The following is a 16,119-nucleotide window of genomic DNA, read 5'->3' as shown; positions in this document are numbered from 1 at the left end:
TGGGCTGCATCGTTCCGGCTCGGCTGTGCGTTGATCCAGTGGGCGGTGTGTCGAATTTCTGGTTGCTACACTGGTGCTGCATCGATCTTTTCCTTACAAAGTCGGTCTGCGTCATTCCGGTTCGGCAAGCGGGGATTTTCTCACCGCGGTGCAGGGTGTGCATCGTTTCTGGCAGGGGGTGCATCGATTTTCATTGCACCGAGATTTCTTATTGCAGGAATGAAATCTTTTTGGTCCTTATACTTCAGGGAACAGGAGGCAAGCTCTATCCAATCCCTTGGAGAGCACTTCTCAGCACAGCCAGAGGTCAGCAAGGCAGCAGGGCAACAGCAAGGCAGCAGTCCTTCTCAGAAAGCAGTCAGGTGAGTCCTTTGGGCAGCCAGGCAGTTCTTTTTGGCAGGTTGCAGGTTCTGGTTCAGGTTATCTTCTCCAGGAAGTGTCTTGATAAAGTAAAGTGTCTACCTCAGAAGTGTCTGAGTTGGTACAGTCAGAGACCCTGCTTAGATGCCCAAATGTGCCCTTGAAGTGGGGAGACTTTAAAGAGTGGCTTAGAAGTGCACAAGATCCCCTTTCAGTTCCATCCTGTCTGCCATGGTCCCATTAGGTGGTGTGGTAGTCCTTTGTGTGAGGGCAGGCTACTGTCCTTTGACATGTAAGTGTCAGACCCTCCCAGCCCAGGAAGACCCATTCAATATATAGATGTATGAAAGTGTGACTGATCAACCTGTGTTTGGGGTTGTCTGAGTGAATGCACAAGGGAGCTGTCAACTAAACCTAGCCAGACGTGGATTGGAAGGCACAGAAGGATTTAAGTGTAGAGAAATGCTCATTTTCTAAAAGTAGCCTTTCTAAAATAGTAATATAAAATCCACCTTCACCATTAAGCAGGATGTTGCATCACCATTCTGGCTGGCTACTCCTTTTAGATCAGGATCTACCACTCAAACAGTATATGAGGGTAGCCCTGATGCTATCCTATGAAAGGAGCAGGCCTCACAGCAGTGTAAAACGAATTCATGAGTTTTACACTACCAGGACATATAGAACACACATGTTCATGTCCTGCCTTTTACCTAAATAGCACCCTGCCCTATGGGCTACCTAGAGCCAACCTTAGGGGTGACTTATATGTAGAAAAAGGGGACTTTAAGGCTTGGCAAGTACTTTTAACTGCCAAGTCGAAGTGGCAGTGGCACGGCACACACAGGCACTGCAATGGCAGGCCTGAGACATGGTTAGGGGGCTACTTATGTGGGTGGCACAGCCAGTGCTGCAGCCCACTAGTAGCATTTAATTTACAGGCCCTGGGCATGTGTACTGCACTTGACTCAGGACTTACAAGTAAATCAAATAAGCCAATTGGGTATGAGCCGATGTCACCATGTTTTAAGGAGAGACCATATGCACTTTAGCACTGATTAGCAGTGGTACAGTGCGCAGCGTGCTAAAGCCAGCAAAAATGAGGTCAGAAAAAGAGGAGGAGGAAGGCAAAATGTTTGGGGGTGACCCTGCAGAAAGGCCATTTCCAACGTATGGGCTGTGGGGTATTCATTAGTTTGTTTAGAGGGGCTACAAAAAGTGCTAACAGACATCCATATGGCTGCTCTTTGGGACTAGCAAGCATCAGACATGAGGTGTTTTGCTGGGGTAAGAGTGTGAAGTGGTGGGGGCAGTTGTTGCTTTCATTGGCCAAGCTAGTTCTTGGTAGAGAATGTCAAGATCTGCTAATAATTTATTTTGACAAAGATGACTTAGTGAAGGTATGGGGCCTCTCATTATTGAGGGTCATAAAAAATGATTTAGTATGGCTGAAGAACATTTGGGCAGGCACATGCACAGTCTGGACTGAATTTGTGCCCAGAAGTTTGTTGTTGTGTCTAAAAACAGAAAAGCATGGATAGCGTGAAGAGCAGGTTGAACAGGGTATTTTGTATGAGTTGAGGAATAAAGGTATTATTGTATAGAAACATTAAGGAAGACACTTCGGTTATAATGCATTTTGTGTTTGAAGGGGGCGGGGGGTGATTGGAACAGGAAAACACCTAAAGTGTTTTCCTGGTTGTTGGTAGTTAATGGAGGGTGATGAGTCGCAAGTTGGCATGTCGTCCTTTAGAGGGGCACAGCTCAGGGGCCAGGGTAAAAGTATGAGAAAATTGGAGCAGGTTAAAATGGGGATAGCTTTGAGAGTTTGGTGACTAGTTGAGTGAGGTGGCTGCAGAAAGAATGCCTGTGAAATAAGAGAGATGAAATGTTAGTGTGCATTGTGAGGGATTATTTGGTATTTTAGAGGTGCTTTATTGGAGGGGGATGATCAGGGTGTTCTGTTCACTATATATTAATAAGGCTTTACTTTATTGTATCTGAATGTTGAATTACCTGCAGAATTATGCTAAATGGTGGCTTGGGAGGAGAAAGTCCTGATGGCCTGTCACCCTAAGGCTATTTCAGGTGGGTAGAACTGGCCACAGAGATAAGATGGGGATAGGCTATGTCCGTCTGAGGGGTTTGGCTTAGGGTCAAGCATATTTGGTTGAGGGGCCAGGAGTTCAATCTCTTCTGGCTGACTCGATAAATGGGCAGTTAGTGTACAGAAGAGTGTTGTGTTGGTTCTTCTGCCCACCCAGTCCAGTGTGGTGTCATTTGCAGGTGTGACGAACTGCATTAGGGATTTGAGGGTGGATGGTTTTTTGTATTTTCATGTAAGTTTTGAAAAGTGATGTAAGAAGTGGGCTGGGTTTAGCTAATATATGCTACTTTAGGAAAGGTCCAGTTTTAAGGCTTTGCAGTAGTTGGGGGGGAGTGAGTCACAAGTGGACGAATCCATTTTTTGGGGATCACTTGACATTTTTGGGGAGCTTTAAGGGAGAGTGGATGATCAGGTTAATCACCGTGTTTCACTGGGTATATTTTTTGTATCTGACTCATGAATAAACCTCAGGCCTGTCTTAATAAAGTTTGCCTTTCTCACTACATGGAGATTTGTGGTTTAAGTGACATTGCACCAGATTAATCTGTTAGTGAGGAAACACGAAGTAACACTCTAGATAAAGAAATGGCATAATTTATTTTAAGTGTCCACAAAAAAACTTAATTTTCACTCACCGTGTGGGAACCCCTTTGGCTCTGAGTGCTCTGAAATACTCCATCCCGTGATGAGGAGAAATGCGCCTGTCTTTCTCACCAAGAAGCAGAAGAAGTGGAGTTTTTACCTGCAAAATGCATTTATCATAAATAAACATCCTTCTGTGACATATACCAGTCTAGCACATTTTTTAATCTGGTTTATTGGCATCCACTCTATACTGGACAATTCGGAGTCTTCGTTTCAGATCCCAGGATGTACTGCAGCACTTCTGTATGGCAATACATTACAAAGTGTTACAGTATTGCCAGGCACACACTTTCGTAAATGCATTGGTCCTGGAGCTAGTTTGCAGCAGCCCCATAATTTTCTTGAAAGAGTTCAATGTTTACTCTAAAACAGGAATTTGCAAGACAACGCGGTATCCACCCAGGCAGAGCAAAATTTCCAGAGTTGGGCACACCTCACCTTATGACTGTATGTGATGCACTGGAATGCTCCAGACAATTCTTCACAGCTGGAAGTCCCGCCCTGAAAGGCCTGACTTTGGCTACAGGGGATTATCTAGTGCGGCACCAGAGCAGCACACTGAGAGGACACTGGCTGCTGATTGTGGGTAGCTTTCCTACTGCAGCACACCTTAAACCTCAAGTGGCAGCAGGCATTCAGCCAGTTTTCAGGAGCTGCTATAGAGGGAAGATGTACTTCCATCTGTTGGGATCCGAGCAGTGCTGTGGAGGGGCATCGTTTTGTCTCACCAGTTTTTCATTTTCTAATCTGAACCACATTTTCACTTCACAAAGCTGGTGATGCCTTAAAACATCATTTGAAGTTGCAACGTATTTTCAGCTCTGTGGACCCCAAGCGTTAAGGGGCTAGCATAGCTCTTTAGTGCTTGGACTGGCAGAGGTCACCTTTTCTACAATCAGCTGTGCTGGGATTGTGCACGGGAGGCCTGAGGTAAAATACTTCACACAGCAAGGCAGCTGAATGATAACGAAGGTAAAGGTCTAAACCAGTTTATTACAAATAGTTAACATTTATACAGCTAGAAGCCATTTAATAAACAGGATCAATGGGAATTAGTTAATAGCCATTGGAAGAACAATATTCCCTTAATTCATTCAACCAATTTAATTACAAATTAATTACATATTAAACATATACAAAAATGTAAATTAGCAGCAATATAAAAATAACATTTGTAATAATAATTCCTCAACTATTTACTTAGCAGTTGAAAGGGACGAAAGGAAACAGTCGCGCCTAAAATGAGGACACATCTAGAGCTTGACAGAGTACTTCCGCCTCGGTTAGAGTCGGTCGGACCTTCTGTGTGTCAGCAGCAGAGACGAGTCTGTGTCCTCTGCTTCACAATTCCGATGGCGTGTGCGGTGATTTGTTTATATTCAAAAAGAAAATCACGGTTTAGGATTTTCTTTTTGAAAATATAAACAGAAAGTGTGAGTGTGGCTCCTCCATGTTGATCAAGCCGGATGGCACATTTTCAGTGCATTAACAGGCACATTTTCAGTGCATTAACAGGAACCACCATGACGACGGCACCGGCCAATGTAAGAGATGTCCCCTTGGGCAGCAGGCAATCTCTAAATCCGGAGTTCAGTTACTCTGTCAGGGTGACAGAGTAACATATTTTGTTGCTATGATGGAGTAATCACACTCAAAATCCTGCCGCTAGACTTTTAACCCTCAGTGGTCACTAGAGGGAAGCAGTGCATCAGCATTAGTCACTAAAAGGCCTGAGTGGTTATGAATGTTGACGGAGACCAGAAGGGCTGGGGTGAAGTCAACTGCTGTAAGTAATACATGCTGTTTTTGAGTGGTGGTGTTACTGATTTACCAATGTATTACATGCTGTAGAGGGGTGACTCTTATTGACTGTATCTAGCAAGCTCGGTCCATGTTGCCAATAGATTGTGTAACTGTTGCAAGAAACATCCCCAACTTAGACAATGTCAATCAAACTGAAAATGTCCGACAACTCTGTTTCAAAGGCCATTAAGCTACCAGGCGCTTCTACACTTGGGGGCCATGCTCCAAACATCTGATAGGGGGCACTGCCAGAGACTCCAGTGGGTACCAAGGTTAGAAAACGAGGATACATTTTCCAAGCTTGGCTGCACACCCTTCTTCCAGCACAGACTCATGCAGAGGTCAGGACAAAATACAGACCAATATACCTCTCCAGAAAGTGTCTTCCTTTCTCGTTTTATGGCTAGTAGAAGAGTGAATGAGTTTAACGAGGTAATGTCATACTAGGATTTATTTGGATGGTTGGGTGAGGGGGATCTGACCAAAAACAGTTTTGGAAAATTAGGTAAATATTTAACATCACAATTTTCATATAAATGTGCTAAAATGCCATAGTTTATGTAGTGCACTAGCGAAATACTTCAGTGCTTTCATGAATTTTCAAACAAGCTTGATTCTCCCTAAGGATATTGAGAAGTGAGCGGGTGTGGAGTTATTCACCTCAAGATACACTGTATGTTTGATAAAATGTGACAAAATGGTGCATTCCTGAGCACACAGCATACAATGCATTCACAAGTATAAGGAGGAGTGAGATGCTCTGTGTTCAATTCTAGCATTCTGAGGAGTGAGACAGTCATCAGACCTACTGCACAATAGAAAGTGGCAGACTTAATTTGCTTCTGACGTCTACATGATGGATCTGCACAAAGGAAAAAACTGTTGCTTTAGCCCACCACAATGCTATTAGCCAAATTGATCCCTCACTTCTTTTTGGCATGCTATGCCTTCTCTCACATCTAAAAGGACACTTAAAATCGTGAAAGTAGAATATTTTTCAGCTAGAAAAAATGCAGTTAGAACTACTAAATGGTCATCATGCCGGCAACTCGCCAAATAACTGATCCACAAGCTTTGCCTCACAATACCAGGTACTGGCCGAGCTGATGGATATAACACTCTATTAGAAGCTCACAGCACGCAAATGGGTCTGATGAAGTCCCTGGCTATGCAAGCTTCATTCTACAAATATCAAAGCAAGATCGGAGGTAGAACAAATCACCTGATTCTTCATGACAGGCATTCCATGAAAATTGACACAATTAAAGCAAAGGGAACCTTGCATGACACTGCACATCGTGCTGATCTTGAGAGGCATGGAAGATTAATTTGCTGGCATTTGTTACAAATTTTAGACAGTGAAAAAGTTTTCTCTCACTCTAGCAGAAAGTCCTTTACAAGTGGGATGGGATCATTTGACAACTTCAGGCATAATCTCTCACATACATAATCGACCTTGGAGCAAACTCAATTTTGATGACTTAGAAACACAACTAACAGCCGACACAGTCTACATACAATTAATTCTGTTCGAAAACCTTATGAGTGGCTACAGGAAGCTTTTGATATCCTAATACCACTCAGAAAAACTAAACACCACAAAAGAAAGCCAACACCTTGGAGAAACACAGAACTTAAAAAGATAAAGCAACAAATCAGAAAGTTGCAGCAGACCTGGCTCAAAACAAACAACATTCAAGACAAACTGCAGCTACACAAACTTAACAGAATATACAGATTGTCAATCAAAAAAGCTAAAAAAAAGGTACTACTCAGACAGAATTCAAAATCCTAAATCTGCCACCAAAGAATTTTATAAAATTCTCAATGAATTTCGAAAACCTACATGTATGGAAGGAAGTCATCCCACTACTCCAGATTTCACAAACAAACTGGCAACTCATTACACAACCAAGGCAGACACATTGGACTCCTATTTAAAACAGATGAAAACCATCAGCACCAACCCCTTTCCTAAAATACCCTCTAAGAATAAACCAACCAAGCCTCTACAGTCCTTCAAACACTTATCCCAAGGTGAATTTATGGATTTGGTCAAAGCAAACAGGCCGTCTGGTTGCCCTTCTGACCCTTGTCCACCACACACCTTGAAGAGCATTATTCTATCTACTTCTGATGCCACACCTGTAAGAAGAATCATCAACAACTCTTTAACTATAGGAACTTTTCCTGTAGACCTGAAAAAGGCATACATACAACCGTTATTAAAGAAAACAAATTTAGACCCGCAAGACCCCAACAACTACTGACCAATCCTGATAGAAAGAGCAGCATTCGCCCAGATGTCACAATTCATTGAAGACAATTCTATACTTTCAGACTTCCAAACTGGATTCCGCCAAGGAAGAGGCACTGAATCGGCACTCATAGCAATCTGGGATGATGTTAAAAACACAGTCGACCGCAATGGAGTTGCTGCACTACTTCTCTTGGACCTCTCGGCTGCTTTTGATACGGTTGACCATGACACCCTAATTCAAAGACTCCACGAAGCCGGCATAGAAGGGACTGCTCTCGACTGGATTACATCCTACCTTAAAAAAAGATCTAATATCATCTATTCTCCCCCCTTATCGTCCAAACCCTACCTCACAAAAGCAGGGGTCCCCCAAGAATCAGTCATCTCACCTTTGCTTTTCAACATCTACATGATATCATTACCAGAACTGATCAATGATTTTCATCTCACATGCTACAACTATGCAGATGACACACAAATACTACTTAAATTAGAATACTCCAAAAACATTGAAAACTCAGAAATCTTCAGTTGCCTCAGAGCCGTTGATCAGTGGATGACCTGGAGCCTTCTCAAACTAAATGCCTCCAAAACAGAAATACTCATATGTGGTGACTGGAAAAGTTATGACCCACTGTGTGCCTGGCCTGATGATCTCGGACCACCTCCTCAATTATCCAAGGAAGTTAAAAACCTTGGAATCACCATGGACTCCAAGTTAACTATGAATGCCCAAGTGGACAAATTAGCATGAACAAGCTTCATCACCTTGAAGACTCTATGACGCATCTTCCCCCACCTCGGATTTCCACACAAGGTGCAAGCTAATATCTCGCTTGTACTATTCAAACTGGATTATGCCAATGGCCTCTACCGTGGATCATCTCTATTATGAAAAAACTACAACGTATTCAGAACTCCGCAGCCAGGCTACTATTACATGTAAAGCCACAAGCCCACATCTCCCCTGCCTTGAGAGCACTACACTGGTTACCCGTTGCCAGAAGATGCACCTTCAAGCTGCTTTGTATCACTCACAAAGCTATACATGGAACAGGTCCGCTTTTTACAGAAACAAAATAACCAAATACATTCAACAAAGAAACCTCCACTCAAGATTGGCACCACCATACAAGAAAAAGACTATGGGGGTCATTCCAACTCTGGCGGGCGGCAGTAGCCGCCCGCCAGGCGGAAATTGCCATTTGGCCGCCATGCGGCCAAAATTACGCGGCCCCCATTCTGACATTCCCGCTGGGTCGGCGGGCGCTAACCAAGTTAGCGCCCGCCGGCCCAGCGGGAATGAGGGCTTCAACACAGGAGCCGGCTCCGAATGGAGCCGGCGGTGTTGCGGCCGTACGACGGGTGCAGTTGCACCCGTCGCGCTTTTCACTGTCTGCTAGGCAGACAGTGAAAAGCTGGCCGGGGCCCTGTTAGGGGACCCCTGCACTGCCCATGCCAGTGGCATGGGCAGTGCAGGTGCCCCCTGGGGCCCCAGGACACCCCTTACTGCCAGCCTCTTCCTGGCGGTGAAAACCGCCAGAATCAGGCTGGCGGTAAGGGGGTCAGAATCCCCAGGGCAGCGCTGCCCTGGCGGATTCTCCCAGCCGGGGCAAAAACGGCGGAAAACCGCCGGCCCTGGCAGGGTGACCGCGGCTTTACCGCCGCGGTCAGAATGGCATGTGAAGCACCGCCAGCCTGTTGGCGGTGCTTCCGTCATGCGTGACCCTGGCGGTCCAAGACCGCCAGGGTCAGAATGACCCCCTTAATGTGGTACATCCTTCTCCGTTCAAGCAGCCAAACTATGGAATTCATTACTCCCAACTATAAGAGCCATAGATAACTATCTTGTCTTCAGAAAACTACTCAAGAGTTGCTCTTTTCTTCATAACCACCATATCCAAACAGCTATGGACTGCAAATGCCTATGTTGATAAATATTTTTTTCTGATTATGTGTATATTCTAGTTATATATAGTTCTTTAGAAAATATGTATCGCTACTATGTCATAACAATAAACTACACACACACTCTTTAAACGTGTTTAACTAATGTATATTTACTCATGGTTTAAATATGTATATGTATGTACATATATGTCTGTGTATATATGTATATATATACATATATATGTATGTAATTCTATGCTTAACATGTTCATAGGTCATTGCATAACTCCTAGATAAGTTGTTATACTAGATACTTATGAATCCCTGCTCTCATCTTATATCACACTTGTCTACCCATCACCATATGTCATGTCTCTATCAATCTATCCTCCATTCCCACTCTGACTCCTCCCAAATCCATTCTGCTACTTTCATCTCCTAAATAACTCTGCCTAAGCTCTTCCCTCCCCTTTCACATCTAACTCACCCAAACCTCACTTAACTACCATGCTCTCCCAAACAACCCTACTATATTCTCCCTCATTTATCTCACCCTGTTACTATGATTTCCCTAACCCTTTCCACAGACTCTTCCATCCCCCTTTACTCATCCCAAGCTTAAATCCTATTACCATAAACTCCCAATTAACACTTCTGGATTCTTCCCTCCTCCGCCCCTCCATTACTCCAGTCAATCTAACTAACAGACTCACATATCCGCAGCTCAAATTAACTCATAATAATACTAAAACTGTACTCATATTTCCCTATACTAATCCACCACTAATTCCTTTTGAGTTCCGGAGTAGAGTGCTACTTGCCGAAAAGCGCTTCAACGCCCCGTCAGGGGTAGTAAGCGCTATATAAATACTATTACAATACAATACAATACAATAAAATACAATAAACCTGGCCACTAAAGGGGAGGACAACTTGCTTAGTATGTAGTTAGATCAACAGTTTTGCCAGTGCGTACCTCCGGACCCACATCCCAAAACATCAATGAGTCATCAAGCCTACTGAAACAGCACATCATGAGTTCTTTGTAAAAAAAAAAAAAAAATGATGTGTCAATGCCTCAGGGCAAATAAGAAATAAATTATGAAGAGCACATACATGTCATATCAACTGGAGTCAAAAAGGCAGAGATGTAGAGATCAGACCTAAAGTAAAGAGCACACATTTCTAGGTAGTAAGGCTAATGATGTGAAAAACATTGAAGCAACTCTTGCTGACTTCTCTGTTAATGCCAACCTAATTTAAAGTGGGTGAACAGAGCAGCACATTGCTCCTTCTGCTGGCCGGTGCATTTTTCACAAACGTCACTCAAAAGAGGTCATCATCAAATTCTACCACTGAGACAGCTCCTCGCAGGTACTGACTTGAGACTGCACTACCCAGACTGATTCAGGTAGGTGTTAGAGAAACACAAAAGCCATCATGCTAGATCAAGCCTACTCGTAGTGGGAACACTGGTCACAGTCACTTCAATAATGAGCATCAATCTGGGGCCTAACCTTGTTAGATGTGTAGTGTCAAGAGTAGGAAAGTACAAGAAAGCACAAAGATCATCAACATTCAGGTCAGCACTGCCCTAGAGAATAATGGTGGAAAGAAATTCACAGACGTACACAGGTCTTGATCAGTGTCAGTGTTGTGGTTTGCACTAGATCAATTAGCTTTGAATGCAGTGACAATAACTTTGAGGTCACAGCATTCCAGGAAGTGTCAAGCTTCTAGGGGAGATTTGAATGTGGTGAGTTCAATCGGTTTGCTGCCTGAGGAGTTTGGATAAACATGCTATGAATCTAATAAACGTTTATGAGGAACCTTTGAAGTGAAAAGCATATTCTTAACAGTCAGTATGTGTAAAAAGCTGCAGGATGGAGATAAAGCACAGGGGCTCTCACGCATCTTGTCAACACTACTTGAGGAACAAAGATTCAGCAGTGGCCACAAAGGCAAAAAATCCTGCTGTTGTTTTGAGTGATGATCATCGCTACAATCTTCAATCATACTGAGCAGCATCTAAGGCCACTAGTCTTGGCAGTTGTGCTTTCATCAAGCTTATGGCAGCACACTAGGACGCTGGACATAGACTCTGGATCAGGCTGCTTCTTGCACTTCAGGTTATATACCTCCTCTTCTTTAATAGAACAGCAACAGGAAGGTTTGTCCTTAGTCCTGGGGTAATGTTCCTACCGCTTGTGGGGAAATAGTCTCATATTCTGCTTCTGGTCCTAGTTGTCAATCATGCAGATGCGTAGCACAATTCCAGGTAAAAGGTGATCACTGGAGAAGCCAAAGGGCTCAACTTATATCCAGGAGAGTGAACGTTGGCCCCCTACCAACTGATCATTCAAATTCACAGCTGGTTCCCAACTTTGGAGGGAGTCAATCAAGTCAAGTGGATTTATTTCAGGTGTGCCTCAGCTCCATGTCAACCAGGGAAACAACTACTCTGGTTGTTTTGGCCTGCTTCAGCTCTGGTAAACACAAAGGATCCTTATTGCTGCACTTAGTGGCTGAAAATTCAAACAGATACACGCTTCACTTTACACAAATTTGTACATGGAGGGGGACATGGAGAACAGTGGAGGAAAGCAGCAAGGACAAGGTAAAAGAGCAACTACACAACTACCAAGACATAGAAGCAGCCTGTAGCATCTTAGATTATATACAAACAAAGGAGCAACATGTACACTACCTTTCAATTACCCAAGCACTCCCAAGAACTCCACAAAGAATCAGGGAATCGGAGACACATTAATAAAATGCTAGGTAGATTTATGCACCGAAAGTCAATGTGCAGATGCACTACAGGTAAAAAGGGCTGTAGCCCATAACTACTAATCAGCTGCCACCAACCACTAGTCATATAATAGTCTTATTATGGAGACTGTAGTCACCCATGTTAAAAAAAAATTCTACTTTAGATGGACTTCTCTCAGGGAAATTATGAGTTGAATCTCCTGCACTAGAAAGAAAACTGGGCTGATTAGAATGAGAAAATGAGGAGCAGATTCTCACTGCATGAGGGACCTTTACTCTTACACCATGGACTGGACAGAAATGCAAGCTGTGTACAGCCGTCCTAGAGTCAGGATACTGATAATTCATCCAGTTCTAGGTATACCCTTTCTTCATGATACAGATAGCCCTGCATTTAGAATGAGAAAAAGTAAACTCCGAGTACCAGAATACATTGCAAAATCTAAAATTAGATTAGCTAGATATGCTTGAGTCACATTAACATGCTCAGAATTGTACCTACAAATAGGTATGTCAACCTTCGACATAACTGGCAGACGCAACCCTTGTAATTATTTTCAGTAAAGACATATAGGCCCTCATTATAACCCTGGTGGTCTACTGACCACCAGGGCTACGGAGGTGGTTTCAATGCCGACGGGCTGGCGGTGAAGACCGCCACATAATGAGTCTGGCGGGTTGGCCTCTGCCAACCTGCCACATCCCCACCTGTAACACCAGGGCAGTTGAACCCGCCGGGCCAGAGAACAGCATCTCCGACCCGGCGGTCCAATGAAGACCACCAGCAGTATTTTGTGCCGGCTTTCCACCAAGGTTTCTGCGTCTGTAGCACTGCCATGAAAACCCTGGTGGAAAGGCTGCCTGTGACAGGAAATGTCTTTCCTGTCACTGGAAGATGGCTCCCCCCAGCAAGCCCAATACCCCAAACCCCCCTCCATACCAGAACCCCCCACCTCCCTCTTCTGGAACAGCACACCCACCGCCCCTTCTAGTACAGGTCACCCCGCATACATGTACACAGACACCCACACGCACCCCGCAAACACTCATTCACGCACCCCGTATACACTCATTCACCAACACTGACATACAAGCATTCACTCACAAGCATCCATACACGCACTCATCTCAACATTCATACAAGCACTCACTTCAACATTCATACACGCATTCAACCATGCATACACACATACATTCACACACACAAACACACATACATTCAAACATGCATATACACACACACCCATACACACATGCATACACACATACATGCACACACGCAGCCAACACCCACTCACACACGCACGCACACACCACATCCTCCCATCCCCCTCCCCTGTCGGATGCCCGACTTACTTTGTCCGGTGAGGAGGTCGGCAGCGCCCCACCAGCAGGACGCCGCCAGGCCATATTACTGCTCGTAATACGGCAGGTGGAGTCCTTTTGGCGGGGCGGGGCTGGTGGTGGAACCGCCCGTGCGCCTCCGACCACCAGCACAACTACTGGAAGATTTCTGCCCAAAATGTGGCGGAAATCCTTCAATACTCGTGATCTAGTGGGCAGAAGACCGCCAGCACTGGTGGCCTTCTGGCGCCCACGGCTTTGGCGGTCTTGGAAAAAGACTGCCAAAGTCAAAATGAGGGCAATAGCTTTTTAAGAAATATGTGTAGGTACTATTTCACAATAATAAAATATACACATACTCATTAAGCCAGTTTAACAAATGCACATTTACTCACGGTTAAATGTATATATGTGGATATGCGTGTGTGCGCCTGTGTGCATATTTATATGTTTGTATATATACATATATATGTGTATATTACTCTATGCTTAACATGTTCATATCTCATTGTATAGCTCCAAGATAAGTTGTTATATTAGATACTTATAAATCCCTGCTTTCCTTTTTATATCACAATGAGCAAATGTTATCTTAACTATTTTAACAGAAAGCATTTCGCTATTGAAAAATTGAGGAAAGATAAATGAATGTTAGAAAAGTACACTTATAAATCAACATTAAATATTGCAAATCTTGAAAGTCTGTGTTTACACAACTTTACATCTCATATTATTATACCCATTATTATATTCCTTACACGTAGATTCTCTTACAATGTATTTACATATCTATTACTCTAGTCCTACTGTACTAGAGAAAAATAAATAAATAAAATTAAATAAATAGATAGAAAAGGGAGAAAATAAAATAAAATGTACTCTCTTAAGCTTTACTCTGTCTAGCCATCGCACTATGGCCCTCATTACAACCCTGGCGGTCGGTGGTATAGCGGCGGTAAAACCGCCAACAGGCCGGCGGTAAAAAAAATGGAATTATGACCATGGCGGAAACCGCCAACATAGACAGCCACTTTAACACTCCGACTGCCACGTCAGTACAAACAAACAGCTTGGCGGTCACCGCCAACAGACAGGCGGAAGAGAATGTACCGCCCACACTATTATAACAGGCCAATCCGCCACCTTTTCCGGGGCGGATTCAACGCGAACAAAAACATGGCGGAAACAGGACTTGGAAGGGAAAACACCCACCTCTACACAGCCCACGAGGAACCAGGCCGCCATGGAGCCTGAACTTCAAATACTCCCTGCAATAGTCTTCCTACTCCTCTACCAGGAGCACAACCGATGGCGACGGCCACGGTGAGTACTGCACCTACAACATAGGGGAGGGGGGAGGGAAAAGAGAGTGACACACACATGCAACACCCCCACCCTCACCCACAACAACACACACACACCAATACATGCTGAAATATTACATTTACACCCCCGAACCCCTCCTGAAGAACGCAAGGACAAAAGGAAATTATTGTAACCATTGTAATCAATAAACATCCATTAGTCAAAAATATATATACACTATAAACAAATATGTACACCAAGAATTCAAGTCCAGTTACTGCACCTATATAGTCCGTGGACCACTGGGCCCAAAATACATGGGCGAGGCCCACACTCGATACCCGATCGAAACGGAGAGAACACTGCAGGGGCATCAGATCGAAATAAAACAGGCACCTCAGGGGGAAGGGAAAGGTGGGCACTTCAGTCGGATGAGTGCACGACGCCAGCTCCACAAGGGGGCTCCATGCCCATTGATGTATCCTGGGGAGTGCAAAGCCACAGTCTCTCAACTCTCTCCAGTGGGTGGTTTGCCCACTGCTGCATCCTAGGGTGTACAAAGCCACAGTCTCTCAAGTCTCTCCAGTGGGTGGTTTGCCCACTGCTTTATCCTGGGGAGTGCAAAGCCACAGTCTCTCAAGTCTCTCCAGTGGGTGGTTTGCCCACTGCGTTATCCTGGGGAGTGTAAAGCCACAGTCTCTCAAGTCTCTCCAGAGGGTGGTTTGCCCACTGCTTTATCCTGGGGAGTGCAAAGCCACAGTCTCTCAAGTCTCTCCAGTGGGTGGTTTGCCCACTTCTTTATCGTGGGGAGTGCAAAGCCACTGTCTCTCAAGTCTCTCCAGTGGGTGGGTTGCTCACTGCTGCATCCTGGGGAGTGCAAAGCCACAGTCTCTCAAGTGGATGTCAGTCTCCACTGGTTCTGGAGGGGGCATTGTGCCCAGAGTGCTTCATCCTGCCAAGGAATGAGGTAGTGGATGCCTTTCTCCACTGGTTCTGGAGGGGGCTTTGTGCCCAGAGTGCTTCATCCTGCCAAGGACAGAGGTAGTGGATGTCTTTCTCCACTGGTTCTGGAGGGGGCTTTGTGCCCAGAGTGCTTCATCCTGCCAAGGACTGAGGTAGTGGATGCCTTTCTCCACTGGTTCTGGAGGGGTCTTTGTGCCCAGAGTGCTTCATCCTGCCAAGGACTGAGGTAGTGGATGTGACACTCCACTGACAGTGGGGCAACATCGAAGCTGCCCAGGCCCCTGGAACTGAACACCAGCCTCATACGAATTACTACTGGGGATGGCCGCCATGTCTGCGGTGGTGCCACTGTCTAAGGATGTCCCGGGGCCGCTGGCGGTGCTTGCGGCGGGGTCAGTAGCGGCGGTGCTTGCGGCGGTCATTGGGGCGGTGGTGCTTGCGGCGGTCATTGGGCCAGCGGTCCTGGTGGTGGCCTCACTGACTGCGATGCAGATGGCTGGCTCACAGACTGCCATGCTGGTGGCTGGCTCACAGACTGCTGTGCTGGCGGCGCTGTGAGTAGCGGTGGTGCTGGTGGCGGGCTCACTGACCGCGGTGCTGGCGGCGTTGACAGTATCGGCAGTGCTGGTGGCGGGCTCACTGACTGCGGTGCTGCTGAAGGGCACAGTGT

At 45.1% G+C, this 16,119-nt stretch overlaps 1 protein-coding gene across 1 annotated transcript in view; it reads right to left on the bottom strand.

Annotated features, from left to right (window-relative positions):
• Window positions 1–16,119, bottom strand: part of LOC138259642 (acylamino-acid-releasing enzyme-like) — a 256,897-nt gene that overhangs the window by 5,251 nt on the left and 235,527 nt on the right. Inside the window, exon 7 of the mRNA XM_069207499.1 lies at window positions 3,103–3,209. Within this exon, the coding sequence (XP_069063600.1) occupies window positions 3,103–3,209 (107 nt within the window). The remainder of the gene's footprint in view (window positions 1–3,102; window positions 3,210–16,119) is intronic.

The sequence above is a fragment of the Pleurodeles waltl genome, chromosome 9, assembly GCF_031143425.1.
Source record: "Pleurodeles waltl isolate 20211129_DDA chromosome 9, aPleWal1.hap1.20221129, whole genome shotgun sequence".
NCBI lineage: Eukaryota > Metazoa > Chordata > Amphibia > Caudata > Salamandridae > Pleurodeles > Pleurodeles waltl.
This window is presented reverse-complemented; position numbering and strand designations above follow the sequence as displayed.